Below are 20,353 nucleotides of genomic sequence, written 5' to 3'. Positions count from 1 at the left end.
ACAAACAAATACACTGGTGCATACCCTCTGTGAGTTTAGGTAATAACTTAAACTAAAGCCATTTAAAAGATCTTACTTTTGAGTGGCTTGAAAAATGAAGAGTTAATATGGTTAAAATGGATCTCTAGATAATCAGTGGCCTTACAGAAGCTATAGGGAAGGTAAATGTTTCATTCTGTTTATATCAAGTTATCGTGGTGTCATTAGAAATCTCAGAAGTTCAGCTTTGTGGAAGGATTTAAAGGCAACACTTCAACAATAATCGGATTAGAAGGACTTGCATAGCTACATGGTCTAAAAAAACAGATAAAAGAAACCAGAGTTCAAACTTGCCACAAAGAAAGGCAGTGAGCTGTGAGGTGCAGAATCAACACGCTGTTCTGAGTCTTTGATTTCAACAGTTACCCAAAGTAGGGATGCCTGCAGATTTCAATGGTTACTGGAAAATGATCAGCAATGACAATTTTGAGGAGTATCTGAAAGCACTGGGTAAGCTTCCTTTCATGTTTCTTTGATAAATAATCAATAAATGCTACCTGTCTTAGTCTTGACATGAACCTATTTTTCTTTGTACAGTAATAAATCATTTTTGCAATAAATATTTATTTTGGGAATACACTGTAAAAATTGCTGTATGCAAGATTGTCTTAAGCAGTCTTTACTTTTTAACATCTTGACGATTAATTTTACAGTGATTAAACTACCTAGCTGAAAGAGGTAAGAGGCAGATTTCAAATTTCAAACCCAACCATAATCTTAAAGTTTCACGTGTGCTAAGGAGGTAATGATGTACTTGATGCTATTCTGCATGTTTACATTTGATGAAATATGCAAAATGCTAATAGTTCTACAGAAATACTGATACCCTTAGTAACTGTGAAATGCAAGTGGTGTTTTTTAGGGTTCTACATAATCAGCAAATCAAGACAAACTTATTTAAGCTAAAAGAATTAGGCTATGGATTTTTCCTTTTAAGCAATCTGGCCTGAAAGATCTGGATGTTTATTTATCCATGTTCATTTTAGTCCTTCCAAGAGCTACAAGCCTGCTTTTGTGGTAGACTTTTTCTGGATTAAAATAACTCTTTTTCTTTTTCAGATGTAAATGTTGCTGTAAGAAAAATAGCAAACTTGCTAAAACCTGACAAAGAAATCCTTCAGAATGGGGATCATATGATCATTAAAACGCTAAGCACTTTTAGAAACTACATCATGGAATTTGATGTAGGGAAGGAGTTTGAGGAGGATTTAGCTGGGGTGGATGATCGCAAATGCATGGTAAGCATTAGAACTGTAACAACTGACCAAAAAAAAAAAAGACTATTAAGACTATTAATAATCCAAGGCCTTTCACAGACAATATCTATAAGCCATTTTATGTGTCTGTTCCTAAAATTATTCCTGTGACTTTTTTTCAATGAATTAATAGTAATTTCAATTAAATGTTACTCAATTACATGGGAATATCTGTTGGACAGAAAGATGTTTACATTTGAGTTTTCAGAATCTCTTGGTAGACTAATATTTTACGGTACAAGAACAGCTGCAGGTCTAGGTGCTCTTCCCCATGTGCAACAATGGCCAAGTGTTTAGAAACCTGCTGCTATTCTTATTCTTGTTTTTGTGTTCCTTCCTTTCTGTGCGTATTTGGTAGAGCAGATGCGTTAATTAGCTTTCTGGAACAGATCTTTGTAGTCAATAAGCAAACACCAACAACTCTGCCTTATGAGCTCTTTTTGCTTGCCAGAAAGACGGTGTTTTCTAACTTGTGACTGATAAATACCAATTAACAGAGAAAACTTGAGAATACAAAGTTCTTTAGGTGAATATGACTGGACATTTTTTTTCCTGTTAGTTCAAGAACATGATGCTTGCAATATCCCACGGTGAAGAAGTTGATAAGCACAAGAATTATTTCAGGAGAGACTAGAGGAGTAATTATATAAAATGGAATTAATAGGTTTCCATTCACAGATAGATACTGCCATTTACAAAGTACTGTTCTCCAATGTTAGGGTATATACATTTACTTTTGCTCTGGTAATGGTAAGGCAGGAAATGAAGGATCCCAAAGACCAGGAAAAAAAAAAAAAAACAACCTCTAATCAGCAAGCAAGGACCTCAGCTAATCCCTCTGTGTTCCTTGTTAGAGAAGGTAGAAACGTGATAAGAGTACAGAATACAAAAGTCACAAATGGGAGAATCAAAGTATATTTGTGTAAAGGAAAGTGGCATAATGTCATAATGCATTTTTGATTACTGGAAAGCTCTTCACCAAGGTGATGAGGTCCAGATCCACCAGTTATGAGCCTAAGGAAAAATTTAGGTGGCTAAAGTACTGTCAAAGATAGCGATAGCAATGTTCAAGTCATCTACTCAAGTGCTAAAAATGTCTGAGTCCTCCATGTTTAATTCAGTGAACTGTTGGTTTGTGTGAGTACAGAACTGTTTTCAGCTAAGCATTATCTATACTTAAACACCGTTGAGCTCCAGACTAAAACATCCTCTACTTGGCAGAATGAAGTAATTGTGCTAGCATATACCTGCAATGAGTTCTCATAAACTGTGTCAGACAACTGGTGTGCTGAAAAATCTGATTCAGAAAACATGAAAATGTGGCCCTTGACCAGCCATGCTTTTGAAATGCTGAACAAATACAGCACAACTTCTGGTTCACTGAAAAATACCCTTAACACTACACTATTTATAACAGGTCAATATTAGCTACCCTATTTTGCTAAATTGAGTGATGGGGAAGAATTCAAAGTGCTGAATCAGAAAGAAGAATGTAGAGACTATTCTAGTAACTAAAGCAGGTATTAGATTTGGGGTGGAACCTAGATCACCCTGATTTCATGTGTTGCTTAAACAATTTGTATATTGATTGTTTAGTGCAAAATCAGTCAGCCTTGGAAAGAGGAGGTAGCTTCATCTTCTTGCCTTTTCAAAAAAAAAAAAAAAAAGTGGTCTTGCTAACCCTAACCGGTTGTTTCTTTGTTGAGAATGACTTAGACATACAACTTCACTAAAGCTTTCAGAAGTCTTCAGTATCTCTTCATGACCTCCCACATCATAAGCAGATACCAACTGCAGCCCTAAAACTAAGGTCACTCTTAGTGACTGTTGCCTTGTAGCAATGTATCATACTTTATAGTTCAATTTTCTGACTAAAGATTTATTTTCTTGGTGAAACCACAGCTTTTCCAAAGGAAAACAGTACAAGGAGCTGTTTTTTGGAAGCCACTTCAGTCCAAATCTGATAACTGTACCGTCAGGCAAGGCTTGCATTTTGCAATGAAATAACTCCAGTGGGCTGGAAGCCTTGTTAAGGAAGGATCATGGAGGTGATGCAAGAGATACTGGAACACTCCCTGACTGGTGTTATGAGGAAAGCCACCATAAAAACAAAGGTTGAATGTGATTCTTAATGTTTCGTTTCTTCATCTATAGCTTGTGAAACTGCACACCATAAATGGCTTAATCATTAATACTCAATCTGTCTAATGGGAGAGATTATGAATCGTTTATCTATATTATGAACTGAGGAGACCACTGGGCAAGTTCTCTCCTTGCTATCCTGCTGTTCTTCCAAGAAGCTCAACGTGTTAGAAGTACAAAGTAACATGGATAAGACAAATTACACATTAAACATTAGTTTTATAAAGCAGAGCAATCATCATGAGACTAGTAAAAATAACCTTAGAAATCATTCATGGATCATGTTTCTTTTAATGAAAAATATATTTTAAGAGTCATCTAACTAGAGTTAGATGTAAAAATAATAGTAGCACAGTAAAAATAATAGTAGCACAGTGAACACATTGGATCTTGTTTGTAATTCACTAAAACTTTGTTCACCTTTCAGTTGTAAAATGCACCTTTGAGTCTGTCACGGTACAGTATAATTACAATAATTCAATAATTCCACGTAAATAGTCTATGATGAGTAAAGGCTAAAAACTTTTGCTGATTCTAATTTTAGAAGAAAGTTGAAGTTATGAGAATAGGGATTAATTAATACTCCTGTGATGGTATGGAATTTCTCCTTGATTTCACTTTGGATTTTTTTTTTCCTTATTGTAGTTGGTCACTGCTGGAAACCTCTGAACTTGGAACAGGGAGTTAATTCAGCTGGATAAACCTTAGCAGATTCAGTTGTTTTATTTTGTTTTTACCTTTAACTGTCACTTTTTTCTGACACTCATTTTTAGGTGATTCTGTTTTCTTAAGGGATATAAATAACATCAGTTGGTGATATCAGCTCCTTTACAGTTTTATTTCTCTAGGGAAGTGAAAATTAGCTTCTTTAGAACCTAGATTTTCTCTGTTTTGTAAAACCAAAGATTAGGATAGTTGACCATACAGGAGAGAGCACTAATGACAGCACAAGGTGCTGCCTAAAGGCAGTTGATTCTCCACATGTTCAAAGCACTACTGAAACTGTGTGTGGGACATGCTGCCGCACAGCTTTGTCTCTTAGGAAATGCAGACAAGATGTATCGCTCCTGATGCTATCATACTTCTCCCAAAGATGTTCCCTAGAGATTTTATCTCCTAGGTGGAAGTTAGATTTTCTCTGTTTGGCACAAAGAAACACGAAGATGTGTTTCTGCAAGTTTAATCGTTATACTTAAGGGTTGTTAAAACTTTTTGCAATTTGAACTACAAAAATAAAATAAAAGTTTGCTTACTCAGGAGCATCTTCTTTTCTTTGCAGACATTACAAGGTGCAAATTACAATATTAATGTTCTGGCCTTCTTTCTACACATTGTATCACATTATTTCTCATGTGATGTGATATTTGAATTGGACCATGTGCTAAAGTTACCACTACTTTCAAGAGTTTGGTTTTGGTTTTAACTGGTAGCATATGTTAGGTGTTAGTGTACAAAGACAGAAGTTTGAAGTTTATATGTAACTATGACTTAGGTATTGCCTGAAGTGAGTATTTCACTGTGCTATCTTCATTCTCAGTGAAATCTCCAGCCCTATCATGAAATTTCCTCATTTTAAAGATAAATTCCATAGTCTCTAGTTACAATTACTTTAGCAAGCATTTTAGCTATTACACTAACGATAAAACCTTGTTTCAAGCATGTGAGCTTTACTGTGGAAAACTTGCGTTGTGCACCAAAGAGGCAAAAGCTTGTTGAAACAATAATTAGTTGATATCTGTCTCTAAAAGCATGTCCCGTTCATCCTCAGATAATTTTACTTCCCTTTCTCACAGTCAGTAATAAACAGGGAAGCCGAGGAGATGCCTACGATGTAAAATATGTTAACAGTAAATGTAAGAATGGGAAAGGATCTGACATGAAACAGAAAAGTTAACTTTATGCACCTTCACAGCACATTTGTTTGGTATGTCAGTCAGAAGTAGGGTGTATGGGAGGTGGGGGGATTTGGAATTCACTTAACAGATCAATCATACTTGTTACCATGTGGAATAATTTCCTGAAAGTATATAGTCATTTAATGTTCAGACAGCCTCATAAGGATTGTCCACAGGCATCTGAGCAACCATTCTGCCAGTTGCACGTGCCATATCCTAGTGAAAGGTCTTACTTGAGGCAGGGTCTTTGAGGCTGATCAGGGCGCTGTTTTAAACAATAAACATGCCTGATGTGAAACTGATTCCTGTCTAGTTTATATTCAGGGAAAACACAATAAAGTTTAGTTGGTCTGGGTATAATTTGATTTACACTGCTGCAAGGTCAGAATAAAGCCCTATTATAAAATCACATGGCTCATTAAACTTTTTTAACTGTTATTTAGGCAGGGTTCCTCTATTCCACAAATGGAATTCACAGCTGTTAATCTAGTTTAGAATAGGTATTGGAATGATTACTTTGCTGTCAAAAAAGCAATCACCAGTGATACTTAGAATTTCACTAGGGATCCTCAACAGGATGAGAAGACTCAAAAATGAGTTGTCTTTCTAGTAAGACGCAAGATCAGCAGTGTATGTCTTTACTTGATCCTTCTGATTCAAATCCTTTGTTTCTTCACATCTTCAAATGTTTTCGTTTTCTTTTTAAAAATTACTTCAGTTTATTGATTTGGGTTTGTAAGTGTTTTCTCATATACTATAATGGAAAAAGCATTGTTCTAGAATGATTATTGCTGGGAGATGTGTTTATGATTGCCTGTACTTATGTGTGTATATACATACACACTAGTCTTCTCTCAAATCTACTGCTCCCTCTCTCTGCAGAAATGTGAATTCCCCAGTTGCTTCTTGAAATAATCTCTGACTTCTTGTGATTTTATTTCAAAGGAAGTAGTCTTCATGTAGTTTTGTGTTGATGCTCCTGACCTTTTACAAACTACTGTCTCCAGGTGAGGAAGAATGGTTCTCCAGTCAACCGGAGAACAGATTCCACTCTTGGATCTGACTCTGCCTCTCTCGCTCCCTGAGGCTCATTAATGAGATGCTATTCCCATTTTTCTTTTCTGTCTTGTTTTGTTGGTTTTGTGTTTTTGTGGTGTTTTTTGTTTTGTTTTGTTTTTCCCACGTTACTTGGCCTTTTGGCAGTACTGCTTGTTATCCGTAAGTGATCTGTTCAGCACATTTACACAATGATGTCAGATGAGATCTCTAGAACATTTTGTCATATGCATTAAGATATCGTTAACTTCAAAGCTTGCAGTCCGGGATTCATACCGAATATCTGAGGCTAACCAACAGTTTGAGCTAGTTACTCACAAAACAATGGCTAACGTTCTGAAAGTGTTGTGGGCAAGGAGGTTTTGGATGGGCATAGTATTTCAGCTTTGTGTGCATCCAGAAAAGTTCAGAGAATGATGAATGCAGTGTGTGCCATCACAAAGAATCAGGTGAAAACTTGAGAACCCAACTTATCAAATTGGATTTTGAATGACAAACCATTAGTGTTATGTACAATTGCATCTTGCTAAATTTACAGAGGGTAATTCAATTATACACATCAAATTAAACAGTGAATGTCTTAGAATTGATTCTGATCCTTGCACAAAGTGAATTGGATTTATTGTTTTGTAGTTTCTTCTGATGTAGGATATAAGCAAGTCATCCTATTTTTGTATGGATTCTTACAGTTTTATTTCAGTAAGAAAAAAGATTACCATTCCTAAGAAATAAAACTTGATGTACTACCCAGTATACTTATTCTACTCTTTCTCCCACATGTTGTCACGTGCGTAGCCTGGAGCCTGGCATATGTCTCCAGTCATTGCCTTCCCTCATTGTTCTTATGAGCAAGAATTCAAAATAACATTTAGAACAACAGTGTTCAACATTTTAAGACCCTGTGCTACAGCAGCTTACTCTTTGATCTAAAAGTTGTCATTACAATTCTGTTTGCTAGCAATGGAGATGGTGACAATCACAGAAGCAAAACCCTGCTTATACAAGAGTCTGATTTTTTTTTTTTTGACTACAGCGAACTTCAGTAAGCTTATCAGTCAGGTACGGAATGCCCACATTATAACCAGCTTGTCTTTCAGTAATGATCTGAGCAAGTTCAGAATGGCACAGGCATATTTCAGAGTCCTATAGCTACAGGAACCCGTTATGTCATGCACCAGCCCCTCAAAGTAATGAGAAATGTGTTGTATTGTGCCACCATCCTTTTCCTGTTAGCTAACTTCGGGAGATCTGTTGCTGCTTGGCTTAAAGCAGGAAGGATTAAATGGGAGGTTAGATTTATTGGTGCTTCTGCAGGGTTGAACTGAAGTTGTTATGGGAAGGAAAGATCTGTACAGTCTTTACCATCCTCCCCAGCTAAAGGATAGCTAAATATGTATAGCCTTTGTCCAACAACAATATCTTAAGATGATGTGCAGGAATCCTACCACTAATTTTTCTGTTGGTGAATGTTTGCTAGATATTTTCCTGTAGAAGAGACGTAATTAGTCCACAGATATTCTGTTTAGAGACTTGGCTCTTTGGGAAACACCACATTGAACCCTTATTTCTGTTAGATCTTTTAAAACTATGATAACTTCGTATCTCTATTTTCAATACTACTAGAATAGGTTCTGTTAAATTTTGAAAAGAGCCTGGAGTGTGTGGAATGGTTATGAACAGAATAAGCAATCAGTAAGTTTGTTTCAATAGAATAAATTTCATGGCTAATAAGAAATGCTTCTGTAGTTTGTATGTGATTTTTTTCAGATGGCAATGCTGCTTTTTTAGCTGTTTATCTGTATCATCCTAAGCTGTTTTTATGTTAACAAGAAAATTCGATACCTTCTTAATATAATTAAAATAAGTTATGAGAAGTAGTGAGATGTAGGCCGTTTATATTTTCGAATCAAATTTTAAGATCATATATATTTTCAAAGGATTTATACTTTACAACCAATTGACCATGTAAATTGATAATGTGTTGTGAAAATTAGCAGTATTTCCATTTGCATTCTTAACTATGATAGTGACCTCATAGGAAGCCGTTTATTTTTTCCAGTATAGCACCACCTTGATCTCAGATATGGTATCTCAGAGCCCAAACACTATCAAGAATCAGGACAGTTCAAAAAAAATATGAGAAATAAAACCACCAAACATTACTGGGCTACTAGGAAAGATGAAGAGGCCTTTTCCTAATGGATTCCTACTCTATTTCCTAATTGATTCTCATTTTTTCAGTGCCTGATACATCTCCATGACTGTATCTTCCAGGATTTTTCATTCAAGGTCTGTAGTGTGGTGTAGCTCACACATTAACAGAGCTGTTACCATAGCACATGTAGGGAGCAAAGAAAGTACCTAATTTACAGAGACTTACTTAAAAAGTTTGTAAAAACAATGAACAGCTGAAGTAAACATAAATTAGAAAGTCTACTTTGAAAAAGTAATTGTAAGAAAATGGTGGACTTCTTTAAATAGACTTACAAAGTAGACTGAATGTCTTAATGGTAAGTTTACTTTTTCAGCTCTGGAATGTCTAAACTTTTCTGGGTAGATAATCTTGTTTAACTTAGGTTTCATTGAAAAATTACCTATATTTTTCATTCCCTCATTTGATTTTCTGCATGTTCCCAATATTCCTGGATCTGACTTTTATTAGAAATAAACTTATTTACCTAATTTCAATTATGGAATTGGAAGAGAAATAGAAAAATATTAGTGTGAGATCAAGTATTTTTTTGCTTGAATCTGCTCTTTTCTCAATAGTTTAACAATCTGTCAACAAGCTGCAGATACAGACTTGATGTGATAAAAGGACTTACAGGCTGGAGAGATGACAAACTGAACATGTTTGTAGCCCTCCCGTTAGCAGTGTGCAGCATGCCTCTGACACAGAAAGTCACAGGTAGCGACTATGACCTTACTGAATGCACTTTCACCATTATATTTTATTGTTTGTGTTACCAACATTTTATTCCATCAACACTTCAGTTGATGAAAAATTCCCCCTGAAAACTACTTATCAGATGTTTTTATATCACTTTGATACTTAGTTGAGATGTAAATACTTTATCTTGAGCATCTAATAAATATCTAGTTGGATACATAGCTATGTTTGACCAAAAATACTAGAGTATTTCCTTTGGTGTTACCTAAAAGCACACTACAGGACACAGCTTGAACTGGATTTTCCTGTGTCATCTGACCTAAACAGTTTCTTTTCATTGTTTGATCTTTCTTAAATCATAATTGCAGTTGTAAATGACTAGTTATTCTCATAAACACAGAATTACTGGATTGAGAAGGAAAATGGCCTATGTCATGCAGTTGTAGGGCTGTGCGGTCATTTGCTGCACCATAATACAGAGACAGCACTGTGAAGGGAAGTAGAAGAAAAATAGAACTTGTACAGCTGTGTTTCTCCTGAAGATAGAAAATCAATAACACATTTTTGATGAAGGGTGGTAGCTGCAATTCATATTTGTAAATGCAGTGTCAAAAATCTATGTAGCATCAGCAAAAATATGCTCATGGACTATTTAAAAAAATATTATATTTCATTCATCTGTAAAATGCATTAGGTATCTTCAGCTGTATAGTGCATAACACCAACAAGTACGTTAGGAACAGCTAACATGGGAATGAGAAACATTGTGCAGCGCCAGTATCAGATGTTCTTGCAATTAGACCTAACTTGGAAGTGCAGAGTTTTCTGATAAATTAGTTTGTTTTATGAGTATTTCAGTAAATTACAAGAGTCAATATCTCTGTCTGTGGGTCAATATGATTTACCACTAGAAGCTGAAAGTAATATCTACTGTAATTCTGCAAGACTTCACTACTGTTACTGCAACTAGAGAAAATGCAAATACATGCTTGATAGATTTGTTTTATTTTTTCTAAATATTTCATTTAATAAATCTCTGTCTCATAATTGAAAACAGTAATGAGAGTACTTTAATTTTCATTTATTCTACTTTTTATTTCAAGGACTACAGTGTTGTAACTGAAATCTTCATAAATCACTAACAGAAGTATGTGAGGGGCCAGGTAATAAAAAGAAAATACCTAAGTGCACAATAGTGTAAAACCATATAAATCATATCATAAAACCAAAGAAAATTTAAATAATTACTGTATTCTCAGGCTTCAAAGATGATAATATAATTAGTGAATTCAGTATAATTCTTTTTTTTTTTTGTAAAGTAATCCGTCTCTAGCTAGCGGTGCTCAGGCAGAAATACCATCAGTCTTTGGGACCACTGGTATGATATTGGCCTCTTCCCTCTACTTAACAACAATGTTTAATCCAGTGGAGCCTCATAAGATAATTGCCTTGGTTTGTCATCCTCACCTCCCAGATAAGCCCCATTATTATACCTCAAGAGTATATAACCAAGTACATAATCCCAAAGAGGTACAGTATTGTTGGTTAGAATTTTTGAGACAAGTTAAATTGAGGCAAGGCTAACTTTATCTCCTGAAGGAACGCAAGGAAAGTTAACAGTACTTTTTATCACACTGTCCACTAATCACATTAATCACCATTTTCTGGTGAAGTTGCCTACAGAATTACAGCTATTTCACTTAATGTGTATTCGTCTTAAGTTTTAAGTTTGATCAGGCAGTAAGAGACTCAAGAACATGCGTAAGAAACCCTTGATCAATATTCTCCTTTAATTACTGCATGGTGCTAGTGTTCATGTAGCTCAGTGAAATGATACACAGACTAATGACACATGATACATTTCTAACACTCTCTTTCACACTGTCCATCTTTTGGAAATGCAAGGGAAAAGATCAGTCTGGAAGAATAAAGCTTTTAAAAAATATATCAGCACAGTACAGTTTTTCAAGGCAGATGTTATATCTAAGGGAATTCAAGCACTCCATGTTGGGAGATTTTGATTGCATACAGTATCTCCCCACCTTTTTTTTTTCTCTTCCAGACATATTTTTTTTCTTTGTTGCCAATATACTGTCATTAGGTTAACACAAAAATGTAAGGGGTCTTCCTGAAGAAAGTGGAAAATGGTAAGGAAGACATAAATAGTTCATTTTCTCACTTAAGGTATGGAGCATCTGGGTTCATCTGGGTATGAACCCAGAAGATAACCTACATTTTTGAAGCTACAGTATTTCTCCCAGTCAGTAGTCACTGAACTGATATTCTGTATTCACAAGGAAAGGAGAGTTTATACACCAAATGGTAAACTCTAAATCATTGCTCTTACATACAATAAAAGGGCCGATATTTACCAAAAGTTGCCCTACAATGGTATTTTTAGAATGTTGTTATTATGTTCTGACTCAAATATTTGGAAATGCTGTAAGGCAAGCTTTGTTGTATCTTGGCTGTTTGTAAAGAGTGAGCTATTAGCCGCACATACACCAGCTGTAACAATTCCATCCTCTGTGTGTCTCTATAGAGATATTTGGAATTGAAGAGCATATTGTTCTCTTTGATTTGAGGTAAAAGGGGAACTTCTGTCTTTTGTATTATTTGGGTTTTTTATTATTTCAGACTTTAGAGTTTGACCTAAAGAAAGAAAAGATAAAAATGCTACTGATTAATCTTAGTGTCGTAAAATGGTTGTTTTTGCTAACAAAGAGAAAATGTTGTGTTCTCTAGCACTACTTTCTGTCCTTTATAACCTTCATAGCAAAAGAGCCACATACAAAAATCAGAAACTGTATGGTTTACTCACATCCCTTCAGTATTTATATGCCTGAAAGGGAGGGCAAATGATGACAACTGGGAATTCTGATAAAACAGCTTGGTTAACAGTCTGTGGTATTTTACTCTTCATGACTGTCACCAAGTCACCAAAAGCGATATCTAATCTTGATTGAAAAAACAAAATGCAAGAGAAAAAAAATGTTGTTTCCTGAGATGAAACAATTTTTAAAACCCTTAGAGGCTAAAAAAGTTAACATTTTTTTGTGTTGCTACAAACGTTTCTCTATTGCCCCCAAGTGTACTAAGCTAGTGAAGTATTATCAGGCCTAGTAACTTCCAGAGCTAACTTTGCATGTTAGTATTGTTAATAAAGTTCTTATTTTATGATGGTATATTGCCTGTGAATTCACGTATAAACCTATGAAATAAAACTTCACAGGTAATCTAATGACTCAGCTATGCTGAGCTAGTACTCAAGGGATAGAAATAAGTACTGTTACTAAGCAAAGCTACACATACAACTGATTTATTCCACAGTATCCCTTTTGTCTGTAGGTCACTGGAAGAAATAACCTTCACTTTCTGATATAGTAGTGATACTGAGAATCATCAGAAAGTCTTAGATGTTAACTAGTGTTATTTGTTTCCTTCCACTTTACAAATGGGCATGCATAGAATCAAAACAGATGTGGAAAAGGATATAAACTATGGCGATCACATTAACTCTCTTAAATACAGCTTTGCCACAATGTGTTGTCCCTTCCTGCGTGAGCATTTTAAACATTAAAATAAGATAACATTTTAAAAAAATGCTATCTACTACTAGGTTTAAATACATTATTTTACAGGAGAGACAGAACAACTTGGCAATGCATTCTACAAATGAGAGATTTTTAGCAAGGACAAAAAAGTCTGTCTTTAAGAAACCCCGTGTGGTGCAAACAGACTGTATAGGAGTACTAATAATGCCTTGCTTATGATTATCTATGCTGGCACTCTTTCTAGTGGTTCATTTTCCATGCTTGTTTAGTCTAAAGCTTCCCATGGGTGGGGACTGCTGGCTGTACTCATTTATAGATGGTGGCTCTCGTGGTTATCATTTAAGAATTAATTGTTTGTGACATACACAAATTTAATAAATAGCATTGTGCAGTTCTTGAATGCTGAACTTGTAATTCCCAGAATAACAAATGTAGACTGACTTCTCTTAAAAATCAAACAGGATATCTTGTCTCCATATTTGGCTACTTACAGAGGTACTGGCTTGAAGACTTTAACAAGGTAGACAGTAATTCTGTAGTTAGTCCTCAGATTCACTTCACACAAGCTGATTTAAAAGCAGTGTGCTAATATTGATGCTCAACTATTCTAAGTTTTTGCAGCACCAGAACTGCATTACAAATTGCCACTGCTCTTGTCTTCACTTCTTAAAAAAAAAATTAAAAAAAAATTACAGAATATTGCTCTCTTTATTTTAAGGAGGGGTGAAATCAAATCATTAGTAAATACTAACCGCAGCAACAAGCTGAGAGATGCACCCTCATACATTCCAGTATTTTTATTAATCAATAACTCAGGGCAGCACAGGAGTTCACAAAAGTGCTGTGATGAATCCTGCAACACCTTACTCTTATTCTGCCAAACCTGGCTCAAATAGTTCTCCAGCTACTGTTAGGCAAAGCAGGATGATGGCAAAGTTATCAATTTACTGATACTTCCAAATCACTCTGCTCTATCATGGATGACAAATTAAGACATGGGGGGAGAATATATGTATATGTGTGTGTATATATATATACATATATATAAATATATGTATATATACATATATTAAAAAAAAAAAAAAAAAAAAAACGCAGTAAAAGCCTTTCTTGTGCATCCCTAGCTGCCAGTATGTGGGTATTATGTTTGGGTAGGGCAGCTGGACAATCTTTTGTGTGGTGGAAAGAAACTGAATCTCAGGTTTTTAGCTCCTCTTACAAATACAGCTGCACATCCCTTTTGATGTTGTGTTTGTTAGCAAGGAGAAAGGAGTGCACTTTTGCCCAATGATTTTTATGTTTGTTTGTTTTCTTACGGTTAAACAGTTTATCTCACCCTTCTGAGTTTTGACAGGCAGTTGCACAACAACTTGCCATTTAAGCTCATATAATATATAATATATAATTATCCTAATTATTATAATGCTCTGCAATTATTCTTATGAAATTCATTAATCTTTTATTATAACGTAGAGTAGGTTTTCTTTAAAGAAACTGATCATAATATCAGGAAATGCTACAGCAGCACTGAACATGCCTGTTTTGTTAGACCACAGTATCCTGGGAGGGAGATAAGCTTCTCTGTGTACAGAAAGGAGAAAAAGAAGATCGTGGCTGGACTCAGTGGATTGAAGGAGATGAAATGCACCTGGTAAGATCATGTAATAGGTTTCAAACGCCATCCTATTATTTATTCAAATGGCTAGATGTAATGCAGCAAGCTGTGTGCTATATTATCTTGTCTTTCTTTGACATAATTAAGTTGTTGCTGCATTTGACTTCTTTATAAAGCAATCGTTTCATTTGGCACCATTATTCTTCTATTCTTCTATGTTCCTTACAGAGATTGCCTCATTTCAGAGTAGTACTCTTTGTGTTAACTGTCTGTCTGAACAGAGCAGTTTGAAATGTTTATACTGAGGAAGACATTCATTGTACATTTTATAAAATACACAGTATGGGAACTTGTGAAAGTACACATCCAACAGTAAGCCATAAGGGGGAAATATACCATTGTTCTTCTAAAATAATTACAGGCTAGACTGTATTATAGCCTAGAGAACTAAAACAGCAATTAAGTTTTCTGACATGTCATGTTCTCTCAGATCACCATTTCTATCTTTTCTAAGATAACAGGATTTGAAAGAAGACGTCTATTCTTTTCTTACACAGCTCTTCGTAGTATCCTCACTCTCTCATCAGTGTGGGTAAAATGAACTCTTCCTGCTGAGATAATAAAATCCAACTTCAATTTCATTCCACTGATCAGTACTATTAGCACACAGCATTTAAAATGAATGTTCTCTTTTTCAAATCAGTAATGGAGTTATAAATGAATCTTTGTGAAAGTTCCCAAAGCCCCTTATTACTACACACAAGTTTCAGGAAGTACTGGAAGTCCCAGAAAACAGTTTGGAAAATGAATGTATGTGATAGACCTTGCCATCTGATATAATGCAGGTAAATAGGGAAGTAACTTTACAGCTGCAGTCATGGTCTCAATGAAAGCAGAGGTGAACCTGTGAAAAAGAGACTCCAGAATTTTCTGCATATATGCATTCCCTCTTGTCTGCACACAAACAGGCTACAGTAGTTGCACACCGCCTGCCAAACTCACAACAGTCAGGGCTGTGACGGGAGGCAGCTGCCCTTCCAGGTTCTCTGCTGGCACAGGGGTTGTAATTAGCCCCACACTGTCTGGCCTTGAAGCTCAACTTACTCCCTGCAGCACTCAACTCACATGAAGCGATGGCACTAGTTGCTCTTAGATTTTTTTTTGGCCCCCGTTTTGGCAAATCCTAGTCCCTGTCCCTTGACAGCTCTGCACTCATTCTCTCTTCCCACTCGCTGCCCCCAACACCAATTTCTTTCGCCCAGATTTCTGTATCCTTACTCTGATTCATGCTCTAGCCATGCAGCCTGGCCGTGGACCTCCAGGCCAGACTCCTTTCTATGCCTGAACCTGTCAGGGGGGTTATTTTAGAAGTCATAAAATGAGATTCCATTGCTCACACATTGTTGTCTAGTGCCCTGAGGTACCCTGAGGTTACCTGACAGATCTGAGGCTGCTGCTTCAGAAGGCTGTGGAGAGTTCTGTCTCATACCTGCCAGCTTACATGGGCATCACTGCACTAATTGGCACTTGAACAATTTTCCATGATCTGTCTGTACACAGAAGTCAGTACAAAGTTACTTCATGCAAGGGAAGTACCCAAGTATTTTAGAGACCAGTCCCCAGTATTTCAATTTTATCACTTTTTATGTTTCATGAACTTCAAAAATGTCCTCTTTATTCCTCTGAATTCTCATTATGTAACTTTGTCCATTAAACATTCAGTAAAAGAGTCCCGTTTAGTATCTTATTTTTGACCAGCTAAGATTACTAGGTCCTGTACTCTTGAGAGTACTTTGGTACAATGGACAGTTACCTCTAAAAAATTGATACTTCGATAGTTTTATGATCCTATTGAACTTTACACAATGAGCCAAGTGTTAATTTAATTCCTTCCATGGTTCTGTAGAAAGCAGTACCACATCCTTTAGTAGTTTATCGCCTCCTATTTTCACCATTTCATTCTATGGTCTGTACTTTGTGTAGTTCTTTTTCCTCTTTAGATTCTGTTTTATGTGAGTGACTTATTTGACCATTCTCAATTTCCTTTTGAGTTTTATTGCCATTTTCTATTGTATTGATTGCTTCTGCTCTGTAGGTTTTTATCACTGTCAGCAGATCTCTTAGCACTTACAGCACACTCTTTCTTCTGGGTTACCTATATATAAAGTGAACAAAACAGGTCCCAGCTAAAATCACTGTATCAGTCTGCTTGTTTTATCAATGCACCATGAAGCGCCTTCTCTTGCTGCAGGCTAGCAACATATGCCAATAAGGTTATTGATCCAGTGTAAATTCTTCTTAATAAGTCATTTTATCAAAGTCGACCATAAGAAAATGGGCATAACTTTCCAGTTAACTTTGCTCCCCATTTCCTCAAAATATTCTGACAGCTTAATTAAAAGTCTTATCTTGAAATACGAAGTGCTACCCTACTTGTAGGTCACACATAATCTTTGTCTTTATGTCCCTTAGGAAGCCCCACCCATTTTCTTTTTCTAGCAAAACCAGTCAACACCTCCACAAATCCCCACAAAGATTGTGTGCAACTCTCAGGTCTAACTTCAACAATTTCAGTAACAGAGAAAAATAAACTGCATCTTCAGCAAGGCTAGGTGGACAACAGTAAGCCTCGCAAATCAATGTCCAAGACACAAACATCAGTGTATCTGCTTATGTGCAAGTAACTATGACCTGATGATTAGCAAGTAGAGATTTTTAAAAAACCTGTTGTGGAACACAAAAGACAAGTGGAAAGCATTAGGCATCCAGTATGGCCAAGGTCAGTCAAAACTCACTGCCATGCTGGGATTTATAGACCTATACAATTACATGTCCTTTCCTAGCTATGACTGCCCTGTTGCTAGACCGTGCTTTCAGCTGTTCTCTAGTTTTGTAGGTTTGAACTACCAATCATCAACATACAGACTCAGAATTTGTTATTCAAATCCATCCCCAAATAACTTGTTCATGTGTCTAAAATACGGAACGCTCATTTCAAAGACTTAAGCAGTTGCACACACAAATAGTGAATAATGCACCAGGAACACATTTGGACCTTTAAATTCTGGGATCCCAAAATAACTTCTCTTATTCCACCTTTCTCCAGAAAGTAAACCCAAACCTGCTGGTTTATTTTATGATTAAAAAATAGGCTAAAATATGTACAAGCTATACAATCTAGTTTGATAAGAAATTGCATACTCAAGCTGGACATATATGTGAATTTATAATGCATGTCCTATGTAAAAGTTGTATTTTTTTTTTTAATTATTTTCTCTTCCTAGGAAATAAGAGTGTGTGGAGTCAAGTGTAAGCAGGTCTTTAAGAAGGTACAGTGAGCCTACTGCTGATACAGAAATGAAGAACAGTAGAATTTACAGACTTGCCACCAAATCTCCAAGCACAAGTAATGACCGTCAATGACAAGAGAGTAAACACAGAGATTAAGATTACGTTAGAACAGTATAGTTGGAATAAAATATTTTTAAAAAATTATTTTAAAGAAGTAATTGAAAATAAAACCCATTAAAGTTTTTGAACGTTTTAAATGGATGTGCACTGTAATTCTTGATGACACCAAAATGGAGGCTGTTTGGTATACAGCAAGATACTTGTGAGCACATGCTTTACTCATAATGGAAATCACCCTTCCGTAGGTTTAGCAAGGGACCTTAAGGTAGTCTTGTTTTCAGGTAATGAATTGTTGTAGGGAAGTGAAAAAACTGCAGTATGTGGCTTATGGGAAATCCTGATTTCACTGAGGTCAGTGTGAATTTTAGCATCAGCTCCATTGGAACAATACTTCACTGAAAGTATTCTACCAAAAATGAAGGTCTGATTTCCCAAATTAAGTAAAGATATGGATCAGCAGTCTAGAAAAATAGCACTTAAAGAACCATGGCCAAGGGGCAATTGCTTTCTAAATGCTTTAGCCAATGTCGGTCCATTCTTTTTTTTTTCTTTTTTTTTTTTTAATTTATTTATTTATTTTTCCATTCTGAAGAAACAAATAGTAAGTAATAATTGTACACATGCCAAACAAAAGGTATGACTAGCATTGCTTTCTATGGTATCATTTGCAGATTTTATTAGGACACATCATTGTGTTCATGTTCTTATGCAGCATACATGTATAGCAAAGCACTGGCCTAGCAGTTTCTACCACTGACTTAGTCACTATAAACATTCATAGTGATTTATAAACCAAAGTTGTATTTTCAGACTGTCAATACACTGGATATACAGCTAGCACCAGCACCTCACATCATGTTCAAAAAGACTCAAGGATGCAGGATGCCTGATGGATCAGACCTCTAGCAGAAGGCACACTATTAAAAGTGTGTCCTAGAACAACTGTTATTAGACATTTTCAGAGACTTGATCAGTGGGGAAGATGCTATGGCAGCGTCCAAGATGTTCCGAAGTGCTGCAACCCCTGGACATAGTATTGCTTTGGCCTGCTTTGGGAGCCCAGTGCTAAGACTTGAGAGAAATCTTAGACATTCATTGCACAAATGTGAACAAGTTACAACATTCTCTACTAACCAGAGACAGCTCTAAAATATGCAGTATTATTAAACTTGTTCAGAGATGTTACCAGTCTGATCTAACAAATGAAGAAATGGAGGTCCAGAACCATTTGTTGTAAAAAAAAGGTGATAAACTTTCTGAACTATGGTATTTCAACTGTACTATATACCGTAAATGTGGCACCAGATGTACTGTAATATACATCTAATTTAATTTTGTAAAGTTCTGTCTTTTACATAAGGAAGTACACAGACAATATTATCTATGATAATCACACAACCCCATGTGATGTGTAACAAAACAGGTGAAAAATACTCCCTCCCAGGTAAATTCTTGTGTAACTATTGCAACAGATGTTCATACAACCTAGAATTACAGACATATGTAATGCAATTGTCTCCTTTAGGTTCCCTTGTAGCATATTTCTTGGCAATATACATGTATAGCACTGGGAACTGCACTTGGCCCTAGTCAACCAGATATAAGGAGAGGCTACTCATGTGTTAGCTGTCTAGCTGTTCCTACAGTTAAATGGATATCTATCCTGACTGATACACAGACCAGCAGTTAATTGTGATTAAGTTCTCTTGTACTTAGAGTGGGAAAGGTCAGAACTGGTTATGGTTAAATACCATGGAAAGGTTCTAGGGGAGGGAGAAGGGTGAGAAACCTGTATATCTCAGGCTAAAAATACAGCTCTGTTTAAGTCAACTTGCAAAAAGCTGTCTATTTAAAGTGTTAATCACCTTACACAAGGTTGAGGATATCCCGATTGCCAAATCTCAGTGCATCAGTCATTTGTTTTGCTTGAAAGGACACCAAAACTTCTTGCCTTCGAGTTTCTAAATTATTGATTTCATAATCATGCACACCCTCCAGATGTATCTGCACTCTTCAACCCCGAGAAAAGATAGCAAATAATGGAAAATAAGGAATCAACTCTAACTCTTCATTTATAACAGAACTGAATTTGTTAAGGCCACCTTTATTTCCCTCTCATGTGAAATTTGAAACTACACAATAAAAAGATGATTCACACCACTATCCACAATTAAACTTTGCATAATTCTTTTTTATGTTCAGTACTGACTCAGACCCTTTTTTAAATGTGGTTTTCCTCCAATAGCACTTGGCAGTTCATAACCCTTAATTCACCAGATATCTTCTAATTTTTGCCTCCAGCTCCTTGCAATCTTGTGTAACATTCATAAACTCTTTTTGCAGAAGGTTGTAAGTGGATCAATTAACATCTAGCTAAGTAAATCCAATTGTTAAAAACTATTATTATTGTAGTCAAACAGACAGCTTTATTCCCCTTTGGGCCATTTGGTACGAGGGCAAATTTAGCGCTGTAGTTAGTAACTCATTGCTTCTCA

The 20,353-nt window shown here is 35.9% G+C and overlaps 1 protein-coding gene across 1 annotated transcript; it reads left to right on the top strand.

Moving 5' to 3' along the window:
* Positions 1-407: 407 nt before the first annotated feature.
* RBP1 (retinol binding protein 1) lies at positions 408-17,995 on the top strand. Its single transcript, XM_013107826.5, has 4 exons — positions 408-489; positions 1,099-1,277; positions 14,382-14,483; positions 17,732-17,995. The coding sequence occupies exons 1-4, from the start codon at positions 417-419 to the stop codon at positions 17,783-17,785; spliced, it is 408 nt and encodes a 135-aa protein (XP_012963280.1). The 5' UTR covers positions 408-416; the 3' UTR covers positions 17,786-17,995.
* Positions 17,996-20,353: the final 2,358 nt, after the last annotated feature.

Source organism: Anas platyrhynchos, chromosome 9, assembly GCF_047663525.1.
Source record: "Anas platyrhynchos isolate ZD024472 breed Pekin duck chromosome 9, IASCAAS_PekinDuck_T2T, whole genome shotgun sequence".
In the NCBI taxonomy this organism is placed as follows: domain Eukaryota; kingdom Metazoa; phylum Chordata; class Aves; order Anseriformes; family Anatidae; genus Anas; species Anas platyrhynchos.
The sequence above is the reverse complement of the archived record's forward strand: the minus strand, read 5'-3'. Positions and strand labels throughout refer to the sequence as shown.